Source organism: Myotis myotis, unplaced genomic scaffold (genome assembly GCF_014108235.1).
Source record: "Myotis myotis isolate mMyoMyo1 unplaced genomic scaffold, mMyoMyo1.p scaffold_m19_p_1, whole genome shotgun sequence".
Lineage (NCBI taxonomy): Eukaryota > Metazoa > Chordata > Mammalia > Chiroptera > Vespertilionidae > Myotis > Myotis myotis.
The window spans coordinates 156,618,373-156,642,075 of NW_023416313.1; the positions used below are offsets into that span (position 1 = coordinate 156,618,373).

A 23,703-nucleotide genomic window follows, 5' to 3' on the forward strand; every position below is an offset into this window, starting at 1 on the left:
GACCTAAGAATAATTGATAATCTTTATTCTTACTTCTGTGTATAAATTTCCAAAGGTTTTTGGGTAGGTGATCCATCTCCAAATATACCTACTAGGAGGACATATATTTAACTTGCCAGCATTATCCCTGTCTCCTCACTGTATCCTTACTAAGGCATAATCAGATATGGGCAGAAGAATCAAAAGGCTAGGTTTTGTCATGGCCAAAATGTGAGGATTGAAGGGAGAAAACCAGTTAACTTAATTTTGTTCCTATATTTGGACTCTTAGCTAGTTACTCTATGTTTCATACATAGACCCATTTCCCCAATTCATTAACAACATCTCTGCTGGTATTTTAGGGAATCTACAATGGAAGAACACAAGGAAAATCAGCTAGATTATGAGTAAGTAATCATGATTATGCAAAGCCACATCCAAGGACCAAGGTATGAAGCAGGTCTGCTATTGGTGCTTTCCCTCATCTTTTCATCTCCCTTTCTCCTACTCTTACCTATCTGTCTCCCACTGCACTCCACGCCAAGGACTTTATGCCTACCTGAAGTGAGAACATTTGCAAATTCCCTGTCCAAGCCAGCTTTCCAGGGTAGGACTTTCTTTTCTAAAATCACCCCATTCTTACTCAAAGTCCTTCTATCTCACTACCTTAATTCTGGTTAATCATTTCAAAGACAAACCAAGGAAAAGTTTATTGAAAGCTTCACATGTGCCAAGCACCCTTTCTAGACTACTCTAGTGTTACCATTCCTTTTTGCAAATTTACTTCAAAAAAATATGTTTGGTTTTTTTATTAAATTTATTGGGGTGACATTGGTAAATAACATAGGTTTCCGTGTACAATTCTGTATGCATCATCTGTATATTGCATTGTGTGTTTACCAACCAAAGTTAAATCTCCTTTTGTCAGCATCTATTGGACCTTCTTTACCCTTACCTACCTCCTCCCCACCCTCCTTTCCCTCTGGTAACAACCAACTGTTGTCTGTGGCTATGAGTTTTTATTTGTTTGTCTTGTTCATTGGTTGTTTTCAGTTTTATATCTGACATATGAGTGATATCATAGGGTTCTTAACGTTTTTCATCTGATTTATTTCACTTAACATGATATTCTCAAGATCCATCCATGTTGTTGCACATGACAATATTTCATCTTTTCCTGTGGCTGAAAAGCATTCCATTGTATATTTGTGCCACATCTTCTTTATCCAATCATCTATTGAAGAGCACTTCTGTTGTTTCCATGTCTTGGCTACTGTGAATAATGCTGCAGTGAACATAGGGGTATATCTATCTTTACAAATGTTTTCAAATGTTTTGGGTAGGTACTGAGAGCAAGAATTGCTGGGTCATATGGTAACTCTATTATTAATTTCTGAGGCACTTCCGTACTATTTTCCATAGTGGCTGTACCAATTTACATTCCCACCAGCAGTGAATGAGGGTTCCTTTTCTTCCACAACATCTCCAACACTCAGTTACTTGTCTTATTGATGATAGCCATTAACAGGTGTGAGGTGGTATCTCATTGTAGTTCTATTTGCATTTCCCTAATAGCTAGTGATGTTGAGTATCTTTTCTTTCATATATCTGTTGGACATTTATATGTCTTCTTGGGAGAAGTATCTGTACAGGTCCTCTGACCATTTTTTAATTGAATTGTTTTTTGTTGTTGAGTTGTATGAGTTCTTTATATATTTTGGATATTAAACCCTTCTTGGAAGTGTTGTTTGCAAATATCTTTTCCTATTTGGTTAGTTACCTTTTTGTTTTGTTGAAAGTCTCTTTTTGCTGTGCAGAAGATTTTTAGCTTGATATAGTCCCATTCATTTATTTTTGCTCTTGCTCCCCTTGCCTTTGAAGTCAAATTCATAAAATCTTCTCTAAGATTAAGGCCCATAAGTTTAGTACCTATGTTTTCTCCTATGTAATTTATTGTTTCAGGATTGTATTTAGGTCTTTGATCCATTTTGAGCTAATTTTTGTGTATGGTGACATATAGCAATCTAGTTTTGTTCTTTTGCATGTGTCTTTCCAATTTTCCCAGGACAATTTATTGAAGAGGATTTCTTTTCTCCATTGTATGCTTTTGGCTATTTTGTTGAAGATTATTTGCCCATATATCTGTGCATATTTCTGGAATCTCAATTCTGTTCCATTGGTCTGTGTGTCTATTTTTCTGCCAATGCCATGCTGTTTTGATTATTGTCACTTTGTAGTATAATTTGATGTCAGGGAGTGTGATACCTCTGGCTTTGTCTTTTTTTTTTTCTCATGGTTGCTTTAGCTATTCAGGGTCTTTTTTAATATATATATATATATGTATATATATATATGTTTTTTACAGAGAGGAAGGGAGAGGGATAGAGAGTCAGAAACATCAATGAGAGAGAAACATTGATAAGCCGCCTCCTGCACACCCCCTGCTGGGGATGTGCCCCCAACCAAGGTACATGCCCTTGACCAGAATCGAACCTGGGACCTTTCAGTCCGCAGGCCAACACTCTATCCACTGAGCCAAACCAGTCAGGGCTATTCAGGGTCTTTTGTGGGTCCATGCAAATCTGATGACTTTGTGTTCTATTTTTAAAAATATATTTCTATTAATTTCAGAGAGAAAGGGAGAGGGAGGGAGAGAGAAACATCAATGATGAGAGAGAACCATTGATCAGCTATTCCTGCCTGCCCCCTACTGGGGAATGTGCCCTGACCTGGAATCAAACTGTGACCCCCCTGATTCATACATAGGTCAATGCTCAACCACTGAGCCACACCAGCTGGCTATTCTATTTATTTTTAAAATGCCATTGGGGTTTTAATGGGGATTGCATTAAATCTGTATATTGCTTTGAGTAATGTGGCCATTTTAACTATGTTGATTCTTCCAATCCATGAACACAAAATATCTTACCATTTCTTTGTGTCTTCTTCAATTTCTTTTAATGTCTTATAGTTTTCAGTGTATATGTCCTTCACATTCTTTATTAAGTTTATTCCTAGGTATTTTATTCTTTTTGTTGCAATTGGAATTATTTTTTTCTTACCCTGAAATTTTATTGTTAGTAGATTGATTTTGTATACTGCAAGTTGATTTTGTTTAGTGTTTCTAATAGTTTTTAGCTGGAGTCTTTAGGGTTTTCTATGTAAAGAATCATGCCATCTGCAAAAAGTAACATTTTTACTTCTTCATTACCAGTTTGGATAACTTTTATTTCTTTCTCTTGCCTGATTGCTCCTGCTAGGATTTCTATGTCGAATGGCAGTGGTGAGAGTGGCAACCTTGTCTTGTTCCTGAGCTTAGAGGAAAAGTTTTCACTTTTTCATCTTGAGTGTGAGATTAGCTGAGCTGACAGTTTGTCATACATGGCCTTTATTATTTTGAGATATTTTCCTTACACACTCATTTTATTGAGTGTTTTAATCATAATTAGTGTTATATTTTGTCAAATTAATTTTCTGCATCTATTGATAAGATCATATGATTTTTATCCTTTATTTTGTTAATGAGGTGTATCATTTTGATCGACTTGCGTATGTTGAACTATCCTTGAGCTCCTGGAATGAACGCCATCTGGTCGTGATGTACTATCTTTTTAATGTATTGTTGTATCCAGTTTGCTAGTATTTTGTTTCAGAGTTTTACATTTGTAGCTTTCTTTTTGGTGTGTTATTCTCTCCAGGTTTTGGTATCAGGGTAATGTTGGCCTCATAAAATGTGTTAGAAAGTATTGTCTCTTCTTTTTGGAAGAGTTTGAGACGGATGGGTATTAAATCTTCTTTGAATGTTTAGTAGAATTCATGAGTGAAGCCATCTGGCCCTGGACTTTTACTTTTTGAGATATTTTTGATGGTTGCTTCAATTTCCTCACTGTTGATGATCATTCTGTGTAGATTTTCCAAGTCTTCGGGATTCAGTCTAGGAAGGTTATATATTTCTAAGAACTTATCTGATCTTCTAGGTTATTGTTTGGTGGCATACAGGCTTTCACAGTATTCGTGTATAAACCTTTGTATATCTATGATGTATGTGGTAACTTTTCTTTCATTTCTGGTTTTGTTTGAGTCTTTTCTCTATTTTCTTTAGTGAGTCCAGGCAAAGGTTTGTCAATTTTATTGACTTTTTCAAAGAACCAACTCTTCGTTGCCTTAATTTTTTTGTATTGTATTTTTATTCTCTGCTTTATTTAATTCTGCTTTAATTTTTATTATTTTCCCCCCTTGGCTAACTTTGGGCTGCATTTCTTCTTTTTCTAGTTCTTTAAGATGTACTATTAGGTTGTTTATTTAGGGTTTTTCTTGTTTCTTGATAGACTGTAATGATATAAACTTCCCTCTTATTGCTGCTTTTGCTGCATCTCAATAGTTTGATAGGTCATATTATCATTCTTATTTGTCTCTGTGGATCTTTTTAGCTCTCCTTTTATTTCTTCTTTAACCCAGTTTTTTTAGTAGCATGTTGTTTAATCTCTACATATTTGTGGTATTCCTCCCTTGCTTTGTGCAGTTAATTTCCAGATTCAGAGCATTGTGGTCGGAGAATTTACTTGGTATAATTTCAATCTTCTTGAATTTGTTGAGGCTAGTTTTGCATCCCAAAATATGGTCTGTCCTTCAGAATGTTCCATGTGCACAGGAAAAGAATGTATAACTGTTGTTCTGGGATGAAAGGCTCTATAAATGTCAATTATGTCCATTTGGTCTAATGTGTCATTCAAAGCCAATATTTCCTTATTGATTTTCTGTTAGGATGATATGTCCATAGCTGTCAATGGTGTATATAGATGCCCTACTATAACTGTGTTTTTGTCAGTTTTTCCCTTTCATTCTGTTAGTAGTTGCTTTATATACTTTGGTGCTCCCTGGTTGGATGTATGTATGTTGAAAAGTATATATTTTTTTGAAGTATTATTCCCTTTATCATTATAAAATGTCCACCGTTTCTTGTTACTACTTTATCTTAAAATCTGTTTTGTCAGATGTGGGTATGGCTGCATCCACTTTTCTCTGCTCATTTGCTCAAAAAATTATATTCCACCCTTTCACTTTGAGTCAATATCTGTTCTTACAGTTAAAATGTGCCTCCTGAAGCTAACATATGATTGGGTTTGTTTTGTGATTTGTTGTTGTTGTTGTTTTTTTTTTATCTAATCTGCTCCTCTGCCTTTTTATTGCTAAATTCAGTCCATTTATATTTAGGGTGGTTATTGATGTATGAGGATTTCCTATAGCCATTTTATCTTTTGTTTTCTGATAATTCTGTGTCTCCATTGTTTCTTTTCCCTTGTGTGTCTGTCTGTTGTTTAGTTTGGTGGTATTCTATGATTTTTTTCCCTCTGTTTTCTCTTTTTTTAACTAATGTGTCTCAGTTTTAGATTTTTTTTTTTTTTTGTATGTGGTTACCATTGGGTATAAGCAAAAGAAAGTCTTTTTTCTCCTGAATGCATCTTATCTCCATTCCCCTTTGCAAATTCAGACCTTACCTCCTCCCCTTTTATGTTTTTATTGTCACAAATTATCTCCATTTTTGCTGTGAGTTCATTTCCAAATTACAGTAATATTGTCTTTGTCTTCTCTCCTTTTTTAATATTTTTACTTTCTCTAAAATTTATTTTTAAATGTATAATACCCATTTCTGAAAAAGGGATACAATATACTGCTTCTGTCTGTCTAGTAATCTTACTCATAGTTTTGTTTCAGATATAATTAACCCACTTCATTTTGTGGTGGTAAATTCTCTCAGCTTCTGTATGTCTGGAATAGCCTTTATTTCTTTTTCATATATAAAGCATAACATTGCTGGATATACTAGTATTATTCTTGGCTGGTAGTTTCTCTCTTTCAATAGTTTAAATATTTGATTTTACTCTCTCCTGGCTTGTAGGGTTTATGTTGATAAATCTAATGGGTTTTTCTTTACATGTTACTGTCTTCTTTTCCCTTGCCTGTCTTGAGAATTCTTCCTTTGTCATTAACTTTTGACAATTTTAATATAATGTGCCTTGGAAAAGGCCTTTCTAGATTGAGATAATTACGTGTTCTGTTTGCTTCCTGGATTTGAGGATCTAGCTCTTTCTATAGGTTTGGAAAGTTTTCATCAAATATTTGAATAGTCTCTCTATTCCCTTGTCCCTCTCTTCTCCTGGTAAGCCTATTACTCTTTCTGATGAAGTCAGATAGTTCTTGTAGAGTTTTTTCATCTTTTGGGTTGGTTTTTTTTGTTTGTTTATTGTTTGTTTTTTACTCTCAAATCTCTTTTTTTCATCTGCATCATTTCTAGATTTCTATCATCAATGTCACCAATTCTTTCCTCCATCTAGTAAACTCTGTTTCCTAAGCTTGCTAATCATTCATCTCTTTTACTGAGTTCTTCATCTCCAGAATTTCTATTTGGTTCATTTTTTAAAGTTTCGATCTCTCTGGTAAAGTATTCATTTTGTTCATTTATTTTATTTCTGAATTCATTAAACTCTCTGCATTTTCTTGTCTCATTGAATTTTTTTCAGAACTGAAATATTGAATTATTTGTCATTTAAATCACATATTTCTGTCTTTGCATTTATTTTCTGGGGATTTTTCATTTTCTTTCTGAGCTACCTCATTATTTTGGTTATTTTAGGTATTTGATGGATTCCTTCTCTGTCTAGGCATCTGAGGGAATTATATTATTAAGAGTGGCATTCTCTAGTTGATAAGGAGAAGTCTTTCTTTTGTTTCCCACTTAGGGGCAATGAAACACTGGCGGTTTTTTAGTTTCTCTTGCACTGCTCTGGCTTCTGGGATTTCCTATAGCCGCTTTATCTTTTTTCTGGGATCTCTGAGGGTAGTGAAAAATGCCCTTTATTTCCTAGTGAGGTCGGCATCTTCTTTGTGATCAGGTCTCATTGGTCTCAGGGCACCACCCCCATGGGGGAATGAGCTGAGCATTGGGGTTCCAAGCTGTACCCTGCAACCAGCCTCTGCCAACAGTGTAGCCACAATGAGTGGGAGTGAGATGAGCTGGGAGAGACAAGCTGGTACCTTTGTAACTTTGTCTCCCCCCAGTAATGGTGGCTGCCAGATATCACCTCTGTATCTTTACCCCCTGTCACAGGGATCAGCAGCAGCATGTGCCTACCACTCAGGGGAAAAAAATACCTCTATTGTTCCAGTTCTCAGGGTTGACTACAATGTGCTCTGTAGCCCAGCACTCACCACTACAGCCTCTTCTGGGGCCTGCTGCAAGCTCTGAGAGGGTGAGGGGGAGCGAACTCTGGGTGGATGAAGGGAGGTGGCCAGGCTCCTTGGAGTTGTTTTTCTGCCTGGCAATGGCAGCTGCCAGACAATCACAGTAACCTCTCTGCTCTGTCTCCACCTGGGCCATGGGTTTACACAGCGTGCACCGATCACTCTGGCAGAGCTCACAGTGTCACCTTGCTTCTCTAGGCTCAGGGAGTGCAGGCAGCAACCTGGTTCTTCCCCTCTCCCAAGACCCACAGTGAGCTACAGGCTGTGTCAGTCAGTGGCACTGTCCCACACTTCTCCCTGCCCCCCTCCCCGGCTCTCTCCCACTCACCCACCTTCAGAAGTTTCAGTGTGCCTGTGTCTCAGGCATGTTTGTGCGTTGAGCAGGGAATCCTTTGTTGAATTATAGCTGTTTAAATTGTTGAAACTTTAAGGGGAGAGAATAGGGGAACCTCTCACACTGCCATTCCTCTGATTCCAATGTTTGCATTCTTGAAAATGAATGCTTCAGTCATATTGTGTGCTCAATGGCGTGATTTCCCATGGTAGCTCTGAAGCTTTCTAGTAGGCAATGGAGAATATTTGAGATGGGAGGGAGGGAAAGACTAAAGCCCTACCTGCTGGTGGAAACCTCTTGTGGCTCTGCACAGACCTGGGCCCAACCGTACGTGATGTGCCAGCTGCTGGATAAAAGTACTCAATAAAAGTGTATTGATTGCATGAGCAGATGTTTGTGAAAAATGTGTATGAGAAACCATTCTCTTCAATGCACTAGGACAATGGTTGGCAAACTCATTAGTCAACAGAGCCAAATATCAACAGTACAGCGATTGAAATTTCTTTTGAGAGCCAAATTTTTTAAACTTAAACTATATAGGTAAGTACATTGTTATTAACTTAATTAGGGCACTCCTAAGGCTTAGGAAGAGCCTCACTCAAGGGACCAAAGAGCCGCATGTGGCTCGCGAGCCGCAGTTTGCCGACGATGGCACTAGGAGATTTAGGGAAGCAAAGCTTCTGCAATCAGAGTGGAGAGCTTTGGACGAAACAGCTTGGGGGAAGAGCTCCATCGCTGGCTGAGTTTGTAGAGCATGATGAAGAAATATAATTTCTTAAGAATGAGAAGTAAAAGGCTTGCTCCCAGCAAGAGTGATATTGATGAATTACAGGCCTACTAGATACCCCCTTTAGCCCAAAGTTTATTGATCTTAAGATAACTGGCCCTTGTTTATTTGGGGGCTGAGCCTATAGGTCAAAGAAAGTGGAAATCTTAAGACTGGCCCAGTCAAAGAGGAACATTAACAGTTTGAACATGGACCTTGAAAAGGATATGCAGAGAATAGACGAAGCAAATCAGGAGCTTCTCCTCAAAATCCACGAGAAAGAAGATGAGATTCAGAGGTGAGTATGAGGGTTTCATATGCGAAACTCCCAATCCAAAAAGAGGGGAGAAGGGTGAAGAAGGGACACAATTAAATTTACCAGCTTGCTCTAGAGACCTCTACTTTGTTTAGCTAAAACTTTCTTCTTCATTCTTGGGCATTTCTCTTTGGCTTATGCCCTGAAATATAGTAAGTTTCTAGCAGATTTCTAAGAGACTAGGTGACATTTACCTGAGTAGGAAGAACATTGTGTGTTTGACTTAGAAAGCAGGGGAGTGTTACTTTTCCTACCTTTATAATGAATCTGATTCTAAGGATCCAGGAGAGAAGGGTTCTAAACTTGAGATCTGTATTTATTGTCCTTGATGTACCCTTAAAACTGATATCTGTGTTTTATCAATTTTGAAACTGCCAGCTTCTCACAGTTTGTGCTTGTGCCATTCAGGCTGGAAAGTGAGGTCACTCAGACCAGAGATTCGGCAGAAGATGAGGAGTGGGAGAAGGAAAACTGCACCACATTAGAAAGGGAAAGAGCCTTGCAAGAGCTGGAAGAAGAAACAGATAGACTTGTAAGCTAGGAGCTGGGGAGAGCAATTTGATAAGTTTTATTCCTCATCCTGTCCTTCATCAATTGTCAGAAAAGCTAGTCCTCCCTTTTTATATTCAAAGAAGAGTCAGCTGAAAAGTCATGGCAGACAAAGAACATAGTATATGCGTAGCCCATGGACATAGACAACTGTGGTGATGGCCAGAAGAAGGGGGTGTGGGGGTTGGGTGAAGGTGGGTAAAGGGGGGCGGGGTACAGGACAGCTGTAATAGTGTCATCAATAAATTTGAAAAAGAAGAACTAAAAGTATTTAATTAAAACAAAAAAAGTCATGGCAGAATGGGCTCATGCATGGAAAGGGATGTGTGGAAGACAGAGTTTCTTTGATAACATTTAATATTGGTAGGCCCTACATGTGGGCGTCTCTGTCCCTGGAAAGTTGGTGTGTATATATTGGGATCAAACCACAGGTGCTTTATGAAGCAAGGTAGAGGTACTGCAGGATGGAGAAGAATCCACTGAATAAAGAAGGATGGTGGTGTACAGATGCACACTTACACTCTACCTCTTTCAACAGGAAAGGAAGAATGAGACTCTGGTCCACAGTATAGAAGAACTTCAAAGAAAGGTGGGATGGAGTTCTGTGTTCCCCAGTGTCCCCACACCATTCCCAGTCATCAAAGAGGCAAGAAGGGAAAATCATTATAGAGGAACCCAGATGTCAGGGAGGCCTGAGCTGGAGGGCGGGCTGGGGGTGGGGGGGAGGAACTACTCCTGCTCTACTTTCCTGAGGCTGAGCTTCACGATCTAAATGCCATCAATTCTCCCTGGAAGCACCAGGTGAGAGCAGCGGGTGGGATATCCAAGGTATTCAGTGATCCCATGGGTTCTTCATTCTACCACAGAATATGAATTCCAACAGACACTCTCTGTTGAAGTAATTGACTGGAGCCTTTGCGGTGAAGTTAATTTTATATTCAATAGAGACTTTTAAAAAACTAATTCCAAGATTTTCCTTTCCCTTGTCCAGGCATTCCCTCTACCCCAACTTCTACTCAGAGTTCAGTGGATTTCCTATGATTACCCTACTTTATGACCCATACCTGCAACCCCGAGTGACCCAAAATTGGGTTCAGGGAAGTACTGGTATTTTGATTGGACTCTAGCTCTGGTGGCTAAGACTAGTGAGAAGATGAAAGTAGAATTAAGGTGTTCCTGTGTATCCACCAAGGGACCATCTCCTGGCAGTTTGTTTGTTGTTATTGTTCTGTTAAACCTCACCTGAGGACATTTTTTCCATTGATTTTTATAGTGGAAGGGTGGGGGGAGACAGAGAGAGAGAAACATCGACATGAGAGAGACACATCGATTGTTGCCTCCCATATACTCCCTGACCTGGGCCAGGATTGAGCCATAACTGAAGTACATGTCCTTGACCAGAATCAAACCCGCAACCCTTCAGACTGTGGGCTGCTGCTCTAACCACTGACCAAACCAGCTAGACCTTTTGTAGTTTTTTTTATCAAGACCAAGTTACTGGCCCCACACATCAGAAAATGCCTTTGTCTTCTATAGCTTTTAATTTGATGTATTTTTGTTTATTTGAAATGCTTTATTATTATTATTATTTGAAACCATAGCTTACAAGAAAATCACCTAAAGCAACCAGGTCTGAAAAGGGCAATCTAGAGGGAACCCCAGAAGAGTCAAAGGTAAACGAAAAAACTATTTTAAATGGGTTTGGGGTATGTGACTAGGAAATAAGCCTTCAAGTGGAAACAATTGTCAAGGTTGGAATGAATTGTTTGTAGTTTTAGTCCCTGTCAAGCTTAAGACAGAGCCACTGAATGCTGAATTCTCCTCTGCCATTAGTAAGAATTTTCACTCTGAAGCTACATATTTTGTTCTCACTTCCATCAGGAAAAGTAGAACACAAATACATATTAACATTGGAGGTAAAGTCTGTAGTTTAAATCCTGGCCCCGGCATTTAGTGTGGTTGATGTATGAAGTTGAGCAATTTAATCAGTTACTGCCAGCTTCGATTTGAAGATTGAATGAGGTTGTGTATATAAAAATTTGTGTGGATAAAATATTTTTCCCTTTTTTGGAGGGCAAAAACTTTAAAAAGACACATAATTTTAAGGTCATTATTTAAAAGTCTGACTGAAATATATGTATGAATCCAGAGGCAGAACTAGGATTTGTAAATCTACTATGCATTAGACAGTTCACACACCTTGTTAATAATTCCAATCCAGAAAGAATTTGTTCAATTGTTCACTTAAATATTTAGTAACCTACAATAGAATACTATGCAGCTGTAAAAAAGAAGGAACTCTTACCCTTTGCAACAGCCTGGATGAACCTGGAGACTATTATGCTAAGCAAAATAAGCCAGTTAGCAAAAGACAAATATCACATGATCTCACTTATATGTGGAATCTAATGAACAAAATAAACTGACAAACAAAACAGGTCCAGAGGCATGGGTGCATGGAACACACTTAACAGATCTCCATGGGGAAGGGGATGGAGGGGGAAGGGGATGGAGGGGCCAGGAAGTGATTAACCAAAATCATATATATATACACATATATGCATAACCCATGGACACAGACAATAGTATGGGGAAGGCCTGGGGTGGGGCAGGGGTTGGGTGGAGGGGAGCAAAAAGGAGAAAATGGAGACTATCTATAATACTGACAACAATAAAAAGAGAAAAAAATCCACCCTTCCATCCACATCTCAGAGTTTGCTTTATTTACTTGGCGTGATAAGGCTTTGTTATTTTCTGAGCATGGCGAAAGTATCCCATTGTCTACCTACTAAGCACATCACACAGGGTTTGGCATTTCTCTGATTTTGTTCCAAAGCTAAGTATCTGGGCACAACCACAGCCATCTGATCAAAGATATAAGAAGAATTAAAGACTTACCTATTTTATTCGGAGAGCAGATAAAATTCTAAATACTTTCTGTAGAATTAGTCTTTTTCTTTGCCTTATCTAACTTCTCTTTGGTTTCTTTAACCCACACTTAAGCTCACACTGTATGTATGAAATCTCCAAAGATATGAACACACCAAAAATAGAAACAGAAAATGAAAGAGCAGGGAATTACTCCCCTATCTTCTGTTGGCCAATTAGTGTTGATGACCGAAAAAAGCACAGGAAGTTCAAATCTACCAAGTAAATTTGCTTGGCCATGCTTATCCAAGAAATTTATCTGGAAAGGAAGGAATCTGGAGCCTGCAGGTATAGTGTACATTGGGAAGAAATTAGAGCTCAGACTAGAAAGGATCATGAAGCCCCTTGACTTCCTTTGCTATATAACTACAGCAGTGAGGAGTTTTTCTTCCTTCTTCTCTCCAGGACAAGTTTTTCTGACAATAACCCAGCCAGAATCTAGAGGTGACACTTTAAGTCTGGCTGTGCTGGCTATGTTAGGTGAGCTGAGCTGATAGACAATAGATAGAGTTCCAGGCATTGTCAGAACAATGGCTATTTTTTCCTGTCAATGAGCAGCCCAGCCCTAAAGAGTTCTAGGGGATTATTAACTATTTGAATCATTTCCCCTTTGCCCACCTGTGACTTAGAATTATCAGGTGATATCTCTAATTCTATGAAATATACAGCATTTCTTTTGCTTCTGGTCCTTTTGCATGTGGGTGATCAGTTCAGCAGTTTAATAGGATGCTTGCTTCAACTCCTTGTGACTCAGATCATTGTCTTGAAATTATAGCCCTTAGCACATTTGATTGTCTGGCCTTGGATGTAATTGGTTGGAAGGGAAAGGAACTGTTAGAAGAGTACAGATGTGAAATAATGGTGCCTAGATGAAAGTGAGAACAATAGAGCTAAAAAATAAAAGGAGGGATATGCAATCATGACTGCTCTAGCTACAGAATATACCACAACTGCATCCATTTCTCTCTATCTACTGCTGCCACCCTTTTGCAAGGCACCATAGCCTTTCACACCACACTAGCCTCCTACCTAGTCTTCCTGCTTCTACTCTTACTCCTACGCAATGTTCCATGCATAGAAAAGTCCTCTTCAAAAACAAAAATTAGGTGTGTCTTTACTACTTCAAGATCTTTCTTGGCTTCTCGCTGCAATTAGTATAAAGAACCAAACTAATTTTAGAAATTATAAAACCCCACATAATCTCATCCGTATCTAACATTCCTCACCTCATGTTCTTCTTACCAGTCTCTCCCATGTTCCAGCCACATAACTTCTCCATACACACCAAACTGTGCTACTTCACAGTCTTGGCCCTTGCTGTAACTTCTGCATGGAACATATTTCTTCCAGATATCCATTTGTGTAATATTTATCACTTAGACGTCAGCTAAAATAGCGTCTCATCAGAGAGGCCTCAGCCAACCACCTCTAATAGCTCTTACACCATCACTCACTCTCACCACATTACTCTGTTTTCATTTCCTTCATAGCACTGATCATTATCATGTCGACTTATTTGTTAGGTCCCCCAACTAGAATGTCAGCTCTGAGAGGCAGCGAGCCTATCAATCCTACCACCCCTGCATCCTCAGTGCTCCCCCTGGCCCCTTCCTGTCACTCCAGCATAGTGGCCAATACAGAATTGGCTTTCAACAAATATTTAAGGAAGGAAAAGAGGGAAGAAGGGATGCAGAGAGGGAGGAGAGCGTGAACAATGGATTTATAAAGGGAAAAGGAATAGTGAAATTTTTCAAGATTGATGTTTTCCCTAAGAGAAAAAACTAAAAAGGAAGCTGAGAATTGAAGTTTAGGGGTGAAGGCAGCACTGATGGATGGAAGAGGTCGAAAGTTTAGAAAAGCAGGTCCCCAGAGAGCTGCAAAGGATGCTGGATGGTTTGGCTCCTCCATCAAAAAGACATCTGCAATCGTGCCTGATGGACTCCAGCCACCTGTGGGATAACCTTCGAGAGAGCATTTCAGAATGGGGTCCCCTCTGGTTTCCACTTTGCTGTGTTACCAATCTCCTTTCCTTTCTACAGGCTAAGTTACAGCAGCTGGAAGCTTCCTGTGCTGACCAAGAGAAGAAGCTGACCAAGGTAACGGCAGGGATTTCAACGTCACTTCTCCCAAAGGAAGGGAAACTTGATCCTTAGTCAGACCATCTAATGCATTCCTCAAATGACTGAGTTCGAATAGGATTCCAGATCCAGACCATGAGGGGGCCAAGGAGGAGAGGAAGAAACAGTAATACAGTCCCCTAATACTTCTTTCTAACATTGCTACAGGGTACATTCCATAATCCATAAATTCAACATTAGTATCTATCTTTCTCCAACTGTTCCCAATTATTTCCCATTGGGATTGGAAAATACTTACTGCTTGTTTATAAAAAAAAAAAAAAAAAAGAAGAAGAAAGAAGAAAGAAAGAAAGAAAGAAAGAAAGAAAGAAAGAAAGAAAGAAAGAAAGAAGAAAGAAAGAAAGAAAGATGCTGCAGAAGTGAAGGGAACCAAGTTTGCTAAAGTAATTGTGGTGATAGAAATGTATTAGCCTCAGAAGCTACTGAGGTGGTTCATTCTATCCTAGTACAGTGGAAAAAAGAAGAAGAAGAGGAAGAAGAAGAAGAAGAAGGAGGAGGAGGAGGAGGAGGAGGAGAAAAGAAAAAGGAAGAAAGAAAGAAAGAAAGAAAGAAAGAAAGAAAGAAAGAAAGAAAGAAAGAAAGAAAGAAAGAAAGAGGAAGGAAGAAAGGAAGGAAGAAAGAAGAAAATGAGTACATACATACAGCTAAAGCATACTTAGAACAATTCACATTTGGGGTCTTGATGTAGAACAAAACAAGCATACTCTTGTTCTTAAAGCAATTTACTGAGAGAATTTTAAAACTGAATTTTGGCTTCTCAGGTAATGGAAGACTTTGCATTTGTGGTCCAGCTCTGTGAAGACCAGGCCCTCTGCATAAAGGTACAGCTCCTAAGTAAAGGGCTAGCAACGGGTTTGATAAGGCACAGGATGAAATGTAACCAGGCTTTTCAAAGAATACCATCTCAAACAATTTTAACTCTTCAAGGTGGTATTACAAAAGACTTCAGGGCCCTCGAATCACCACCACTAATATAGTTCTATTACTTCCATGTTCTCCCAACCTCTGTGCTCTTTAATTAATAATGAGCACTCTGCGTATTTATAATCCCTGTTACCCCAGGGTGCTGCCCAATGGTCAAGTATAGTGAGAGATCAATAGTGGTGGGGTGGGGGTGGGGGTGAGGAAAGCAGACAAAGGGGCAATAGGAATACCAAACATTCATGTTACAATGTAATCATACATGCTTATTATGATTAGCAAAAGCATAAAGCTGCTCATTAGTAACTGTGGTTTCTTTTCTTTCCCTTTGAAGAAGTACCAGGAAACTTTGAAGAAAATAGAAGAAGAATTAGAGACTCGATTCCTTGAGAGAGAAGTGTGAGCTTTGGCAAACAAAGGAACATCCTGGTTTTAGTGGTAACTCCATCTCAGCCTGGGTCAGAGCAAACATTTCTCTGACCAGTTCTTAGTTGGAACTGAGGGTGCCCCAAATCACAGCGTCCCCCTGTCAGTGATCTGGTGGACCTCCATTTAAACCACACCAACATTAAAGGGCAGGTCCTTCTCCCATGCTTCTTAAAAGACTTGAGAAACACATCTCCCCTTATACTTTTATCATATTATCAATTATTCAAGTTTATATTAAGGTCAAGAACATATGCTTTAGAAAGTGTTATTGGTCAGTCACCTTGATAAGTAGGACACTCCTTATATATTACAGAAAATGCCTTAAAACTTAGTACCATCCTCACTTCCTCCAAATATATGGAAACGAAACTATATGGGATGAAAATGAAACTAATCCCTAGACACACATTCAATCTATCATAGTATAAAACTCAAACTCTATTAAACTATGAACATTAAAAATTAGAAATGAGGGGCAGGGATGGGTGGAGGTGGAAGAGGATATAAGAGAGATACATGGTGATGGGGGGAAAATAAAATTTAAAAAATGGAAATGATAAATAAGGGTCTAAATGGTGAGAAACCCAAATCGAAAATCTCACTTCCATTTCTTGATCCTCTTTATAAGTCAAGAGCATGAGCAGATTTAGTCAAGAAGTATTTCTGTTTATTAAATAGTTTGGAATCTTGGGAATCAAGAGAAGGAGACCAAAACTGCATTCGGCCTCTGAATAGCCCAAATACATACCGTGGCCTGGGGGTAAGGGTACCAGGACTTGGAGATCCTCGCCTCTAAAGGACACCTTCACGATGGCCCAACTTCTTCCTGAGCATTAGCTATTGGCCTGGCTTCTAAGCTAAGATCCTAGAACAGGGCTGCCCAAGAGAACTTTCTGTGCTATCCAATAAGTAGGACCTAGTCACCTACTGAGTTGTCACTGAGGAACTGATTTTTTAAATTAATTTAAATGTAAATATCTACATGTAGCTACAGTAGTGGACAGCATAGCTTTAGGATCTAAAATTGTTGAGTAACCATAATATGAATATTGGAGTGTACTTTACTCAATCCCTATTTTGGTTCTTTTCCCCAAGATCAAAAGTCTTGAGCATGAGCTCTGCAAGCAAAGAGTACAAGAGCCGAAATAACAAGGTAAGCACTCCGCTGTGCCTCAGCTCCTCTCAGTGCCATTGCCTCTCAAAGGAGTTTCCTAAATACCACAAGCCACCAATCATCTACCAATCTTCCCATGTGCATTTTCCAAGAACAGTACGAGACATCATCCCAAGACATTCCAAATCTAAGCAAGCAAAGAGGATGCTGAGGAATAATTGTTTTCATTCTTTTTGTAGACACACAAAGGACATGTTCTGAAAGAAACTAGCCTAAGACCTAAGGGAATGCAGAATGGAAGCAAGAAGGAACATATAACTGAGAGTGCGCTCTATGGAGAGGAGGCCAGCACATGGCACATACACCACTCATTCCTTCCATCTCCCACAAACACACACTCTTTCCTGATGATCCCAACATGGTCCTGAATCTTTTACAACACAGAGTATCAGGCATCTCCCACTGTCTGATCAGAGTTGGCCTGAGTTAAAACATAGGAAGTCATTGCTTCTTTATGTCTGTTTATATTTAACATCATGATGTCACCAGAATATACTAGCATGCAAATGTCTGAAGAAAATAGGATTGGATATAAAGCACCAGGCCTCTTGGCTCATGTGACATCTTGTAGCAGCAAGTACGTGGGACAAAATAAATAAACTTTTTGGACTTTGCTTTTGTAATTTATATTGGCTTTAGAGCCAAGGTTAGCATTCACCAGAAATGTTATGTTATGACATAGGGTCTTTATAATCTAAGAAAAGAGAACTTATCTGTTCCTTATAAACAAGTATCAATAATTAACCATTGAGCCCGAGTGGGCGTGGTTCAGTGATTGAGTGTCCACCTATGAACCAGGAGGTCACAGTTCGATTCCTGATCAGGGCACATGCCCAGGATTGTGGGCTCTATCCCCAGTAGGGGGCGTGCAGAAGGCAACCAATCAATGATTCTCATCATTAATATTTCTATTTCTTGCTCTCTCACTCTCCCTTCCTCTCTCTGAAATGAATAAAAACATATTTTAAAATAATAATCAACCATTGATTGCCCTTGTTTAGATTCTCCAGATGTTTAGATATATGTTAGACAATGTTCACAGTGGCCATGGTTCCCTTTGTCCTGAACAAGTGACTCTGGCCCCAAGCTTGCATACCCTCAGCAAACAAAACTGAAATTAACCTCTCTAGAACCAAGCTTGGCATGCTCCCTGATGTGTCTCACCATCTACTACCAATGGCTATCAGTGTTCCCTCTGACCACCTATTAGAGGAAAAACAGTTGTCTTTATCAAGATGATCAATCCCATGATGGCTTGCTGACCTACGATGTTTGAGCAATCTTTATAGAGAGGCTGCCTGCGCAACTGGCCAGCTAGCAGGCCACTTGATCTCACTCCAGCTGTAACCAAATCTGTAACCCAGAAAGTTTCTAATTCCAGTTCTGTGAACCTCATTTCCCCCACTTTGAACGAATATAATTTCTGTACATATTTTTATTTTAAAAGTTAAAAGTAAAGTGAAATAACTAAGAAAATATTTTAGAATAGAGATACCACAGAAATTCAGGATCTATCCTCACCTTTACATTTTTATAACTTTTAAAATGTATCCCTTGGAATAAGTTTGTATGGTTTTCAAAGCCTGTAACTTCTCTAAGGATTACTGGCTAAAGAGAAGGTAAGGATGCACCTGAAAGAGCCCAGAATCAGAACACCTGGTCTCTAGGAACACTGATCTTTCTATGCCTTCATTTATTCCTATCAGTATGTAAAAAGCAAACATAAAATTTTATACATATATTTTTATCTTTAAAGCTTTCATTTGTTTCCCTAGCCTGTGCGGCTCAGTGGTTGAGCATTGCCCCATGCACCTAAAGATCAACAGTTCTATTCTATGTCAGAGCATATGCCCAGGTTGTGGATTCACTCCCCAGTCATGGTGCATGTGAGAAGCAACTGATCAATGTTTCTCTCTCACATCAATGTCTCTCTCTCTCTCTCTCTCTCTCTCTCTCTCTCTCTCTCTCTCTCTTTCTCTCTCTCTCCATCTTATTTTCTCTCACCCCCTCTTCCTCTCTCTCTAAAAATCAATAAAAACATTTTAATATTCCATCTATCTATTTATGCATATTAAAACATAAGATATTAACTAAATACTGTGTAACATTAACTAATGTTCACTGAATATTATTCACAAATATATTGTCATCACAAAATATTACTTGACAGTGATGGTAGCTTCCAGAAATTGCTTATCAATGTTCCTTCTTCTCCCAGGTTAATTATCTCCAAAATAAGGGAATATGGTTCTGTAAAAGGTAAGTAAATATCTTTGAGTACACTTCCTGGAAAACTGGGAGTTATGCTTAGCCATCCTGGCAGAAAGCAAAGTCTAGACAAGGAGAACCTTGTATAGACACACACATACACAAACAGTTAAGTCAACAAACTAATGTCATCGATGACTACATTTCTCAGTTCTAATGTTATGACTTCTTTGTTCAAAGGCAGTTACTAATCTCAACTTTCCAATATTAGAAAATAATGGCCTAATGGCTATCAGAAACAAGAATCATTCACCTAAAACAGATACAGCAAATCTCCTCTTACTACATTTTGCCTTTAACAATTTGAATTATCTTGATGTAGCTAGTTCCCCAGTAACATCAGTAGATTGAAAATGGGGAGATCTTCATGCTTCTGTGGTTCATAAGCATGATGAATGGGTTTTCATGCATTTTGTACAATATTCCTCCCTCAAACCTTGTTACAATGTCAGTACATTACCCCATCTGACATGGAAAAAATAGAAATGGGAGAGAACCTCTAAATGCAAGTATACCACTGCCTAACAGCAAATAAAAGAGAGAAATGACTATGAAAAGAGATAGCAACTAACACTACTACCCAGCACATAAAAATTGCTCAAAAAATACTTGTTAAACTAAATAAGAACTCAGGATTCAAACAGTTGAGTGGATATTATTAGTTCTGATAGCAAAGTAAAATTGGTATTCATGAAGCCCTTGCATTTTCAAGAAAAGGTCAAATTGTGTCCAATGTAATCTGCTTAAGAAGGCATAGAGAAACATATATTCAAAGTGGTTTGGAATAGGATGTAAAAAGTGTTCCATCAAAATAGTTAACATGAAATTATTGGTACTTAAAGGTCAGCTTCAATTGTCTGGAAATTTTCATACCAGATAAGTGATGCATTACTTATTTTGATATCTCTAAATATAAAGTTTCCTGAACAACTAGCAGAATTTCTTCACCTATACTTTAATACCAGTACCCAGCCTGGAATTGCCTGCACAATTTACAATAGCTAAGATCTGGAAACAGCCCAAGTGTCCATCAGTAGATGAGTGTATAAAAAAGCTGTGGTACATTTATACCATGGAATACTATGCAGCTATAAAAAGGAAGAATCTCTTACCCTTTGAGACAGCATGGAGAGACCTGGAGAGTATCATGCTAAGTGAAAGAAGTCAATCAGAGAAATACAAGTACCACATGATCTCACTCATATGTGGAATCTAATTAACAAAATAAAATGATGAATGGAGTGGATCCAGAGACATGGAAGCATGGAACAGAATGTGGAATCTCGGAGAGAAGGTGGGGAGGGCAGGTAGCTGGGAGGTAATAAACCAAAGACCTTGTATGCTTATATGCATAACCCATGGATGCAGACAGTGAGATGGTGAGGGCCTGGGTCAGGGGGTGGGGCTGGAGGGGGTCGGTGGGAGGAAAAAAGGGGACATATGTAATACTTTCAACAGAGAGTTGGTATCCAGAAGAGAACCTCACAACATCCTACTAGTCTAGTTCATCACATCAAACTATAAATGTCTTTCCTCTTCTTCTGCTCTGACATCCTGTGGAGCACTGACTCAAGAGATAAGAAAGCTAGGTTATTCCTCGGATTTTCCCTGGAAATGTCATCCCTGAGATGTCATCGCAAAACCTTCTCATGAATGTTATATCCAGCTTCAGGGAGAGTGGTGGGAAGAGGCTTGTAAAGGGCTTCTGATTCTAATTCTGACCAAGATGCTGTATTAGAATGGATCCTGGATCCTGTCACCAAGATTAACTCTACAGGAAAACATTAAAAGCTGGTGGGGAAGGACTGTTTTTGACTGTGGGTGAAAGTGGGTAGTGAATTTGTCCTGGGGCAGAGGGAAGCCCAGCAAAGGTAGATAAGGGTAATACAAAAACAAAACAAACAAACAAGAACAATGGAAGTTTCCTCCTGCAAATCATATTAAAACCACAGGTGCAAAATAATACATCAGTTAAAGAAGAAATAAAGAATACCATAGTGAAATTTATAAAAATTTATCAGGAAATATTAAAGGTAATATGAGTGAAAAAAGAGAAATATACTTATGGATAGGAGACCTTAACATAATAAAGATATCAATTGTTCTCCAAATGATTAATAGAGTCAATTCAACTCCAAACTCCCCAAAAGATTTTTCATGTACTTGAATAAAGTTCTAAAAAATACTGTATATGGGAGAGTAAGGATTAAAAATAACCTGGGCAATTTTAAAGAAGAGCAAGGAGTGGGGAACATGCCCTTCCAGGAATTACTATGAAGCTACAGCAATTATGATTGTGTAGTATTGTCACAGGACTTAGAAAATTGACCAATGAAATAAAACAAAAAGTTCTGAAACAGTTCACTTATAGAACATTGATATGTGACAGCGACTGTATGTCAGAGGGGAAAAGAAGAATTGTTCTATAAATATGGTGAGGAGAAAATGGTTATCCAGATTTATAAAATAAGACCAGATTATTACTGTACAGTATATACAAAAAGCAAGTCCAGATGTGTTGAGGAATTAAATGTCAAAAAACAAACAAACAAAAATGGGCATTATCTACTGCCGCAAAAAAGAAAAAAAAGAGAGAGAACTCATGGCCATGGACAACAGTGTGGTGATTGTGGGGGTGGATGGAAGTGGAAGAGGGGATAGAGGGGATAAATGGTGATGGCAAAAATAAAATGAATAAAATAAATAAAACAAAACAAAATAAAATAAATAAAACAAAACAAAATAAAATAAATAAAACAAAACAAAATAAAATAAATAAAACAAAACAAAATAAATATTTTCAAAAGGAAAAAAAAAATGACTCCAAAACTTAGTGGCTTCAAACAGCAAACATTTGTTATTTCACAGTTTCTATGGGTCAGGAATTTGTGAATCACCTAGTTGATGGTTCTAGCTCAGGGCCTCTTAGGAGGTTATGGTTAAGATGTTGGCCAAAGTCATTGAAGGCTTAGCTGGGACTAGGGGGTCAACATTTAAGGCAATTTATACACACACCTGGCAAATTTTGTTGGTTATTGGCAAGAGATCTTAGTTCCTCGTCTCGTGGAGCTCTCCCAGGGCTGATTGTGTGTCCTCCCAGCATGACTGCTGGCTCCCTCCTAAGAGTAAAGAGGAAGCCCTGCTGTCTTCAGCGTGCAGTCTAGGAAGTCACACACTGTCACTTCCACAATATTCTCTTCTTTTGAAACAAGTCATTGAGTCCAGTCCGCATTCCAATGGAGGGGAATCTCCTGAAGGGAAAAATATCAAAGAATTTGTGGACATATTTTTAAACTACCATAAACTCTTAATAAAATAGTGTCTGTTAGGTAGGGAATGATTTTATTTTTTAAACAAGACACAAAAACCACTGATTCTAATTAAAGAAAGGGCTGATAAACTAAACTTTATTAAAATTAATAATTTTTGTTCTTTCATACATTAGAGCAAGTGAAAGTTATAAAGTAGAGGGAAGATACTAAAATACACACAATGGAAAAGGATTTATATCAGATATAAAGGACTCCTATCTATAATAATAAAAGCATAATATGCTAATTAGACTGGAAGTCCTTCCAGACGTCCTTCCTTGCAGACAAAGCCACAGCAGACGGGTGCCAAGGCAGAGGGGGCAGAGGCCCCTGGCCACAGCGGCAGCAGGTGGGGGGTGGGGCCAAGGCCCTTGCACGAATTTCGTGCATCGGGCCTCTAGTAATCAATAAGAAAGCAAGAGAAAGCACATAAGACCAGTAAGCCTATGATCAGATGTTCAACATCATTGTTCATCAGAAAAATAAAAACCAAGACTATGCTGAGGCATTACTTTATATCCATTTGATTGGCCAATTTTTTTTTTTAATTTGATCATATTAAGTGTTGGGGAGGATGCAGATTCACAAAAAAATATATCTTGCTGGTGGGGTATAATTTGGTACCACTACTTTGTAAAACAATTTTTGGAAACATACATACATACATAAATAAATAAATAAATAAATAAATAAATAAATAAATAAATAAATGAAGGAATAACATTTCAGACAGTGAGAAATGCTAGAACAAAGTAAAACCCAGTGATAGGAGAGAGTAGCTATGGGTAGGGGCTGCCTTTATAAGGGGTTGTTGAGGATAAAAGCAGCAATGAGTGGGAGACATCTGACTACCCAGAAGAAGCTAGACATGCCTTTACATATGACTTATTATTTTGTTCCAGGTTTTCGAACCTCTGGTTAACAGTTTCTTGGCTTTCTCTTTTCAGGATTTTCCGATACTCCTTTTTCATCACCCTGTTTTTCATCAGACTTCTGGGCTACTTGTTTTTCCATATAAGTTTTATAAATCCAGATGTACTTATCAACGTACTGCCCAAGATACTGAGCAGGGGCATCTTGTGGAAGCTAAGAAGCTTCCTGTTTCCATCTCTCACGCTTGAGACAGAGGACATGCTACCCCACTGACCCCCAGGAAATATCCTTGAGCAAAAGAAGCAAGTGGTGTCCGTCTAGGAGACAGCAGAACTTGAGGAGGGAAAAGGTTTTCTTCCGTTTTCCCCTTGAGGTTTGCCTACCTGATTACCTTTCCTCCCCATGCTGTCTTTCCAAGATTGACCTTGCCCAGTAAAGAGCTCTGTCAATAGATGTCTGTGGCTCTATGGATAAG

The 23,703-nt window shown here is 38.5% G+C and overlaps 1 protein-coding gene, 1 non-coding gene and 1 pseudogene across 3 annotated transcripts; all 3 read left to right on the forward strand.

The window, feature by feature from the left end:
- Positions 1-351: 351 nt before the first annotated feature.
- Positions 352-23,501, forward strand: TMCO5A (transmembrane and coiled-coil domains 5A). 2 transcript variants are annotated; one of them, XM_036324535.1, is made up of 10 exons: positions 352-386; positions 8,470-8,619; positions 9,046-9,169; positions 9,725-9,775; positions 10,788-10,859; positions 14,154-14,210; positions 15,014-15,073; positions 15,508-15,572; positions 16,698-16,808; positions 23,303-23,501. In XM_036324535.1, the coding sequence occupies exons 1-10, from the start codon at positions 352-354 to the stop codon at positions 23,499-23,501; spliced, it is 924 nt and encodes a 307-aa protein (XP_036180428.1). The 2 variants fall into 2 exon arrangements, with proteins under 2 accessions (XP_036180428.1, XP_036180436.1); XM_036324543.1 differs by lacking the exon at positions 352-386 and adding an exon at positions 397-428.
- Positions 14,590-14,705, forward strand: LOC118661649 (annotated as a pseudogene).
- LOC118662424 lies at positions 19,412-19,515 on the forward strand. The gene has a single exon (XR_004969761.1). It is a non-coding gene; the product is annotated as a small nucleolar RNA U13 (small nucleolar RNA).
- Positions 23,502-23,703: the final 202 nt, after the last annotated feature.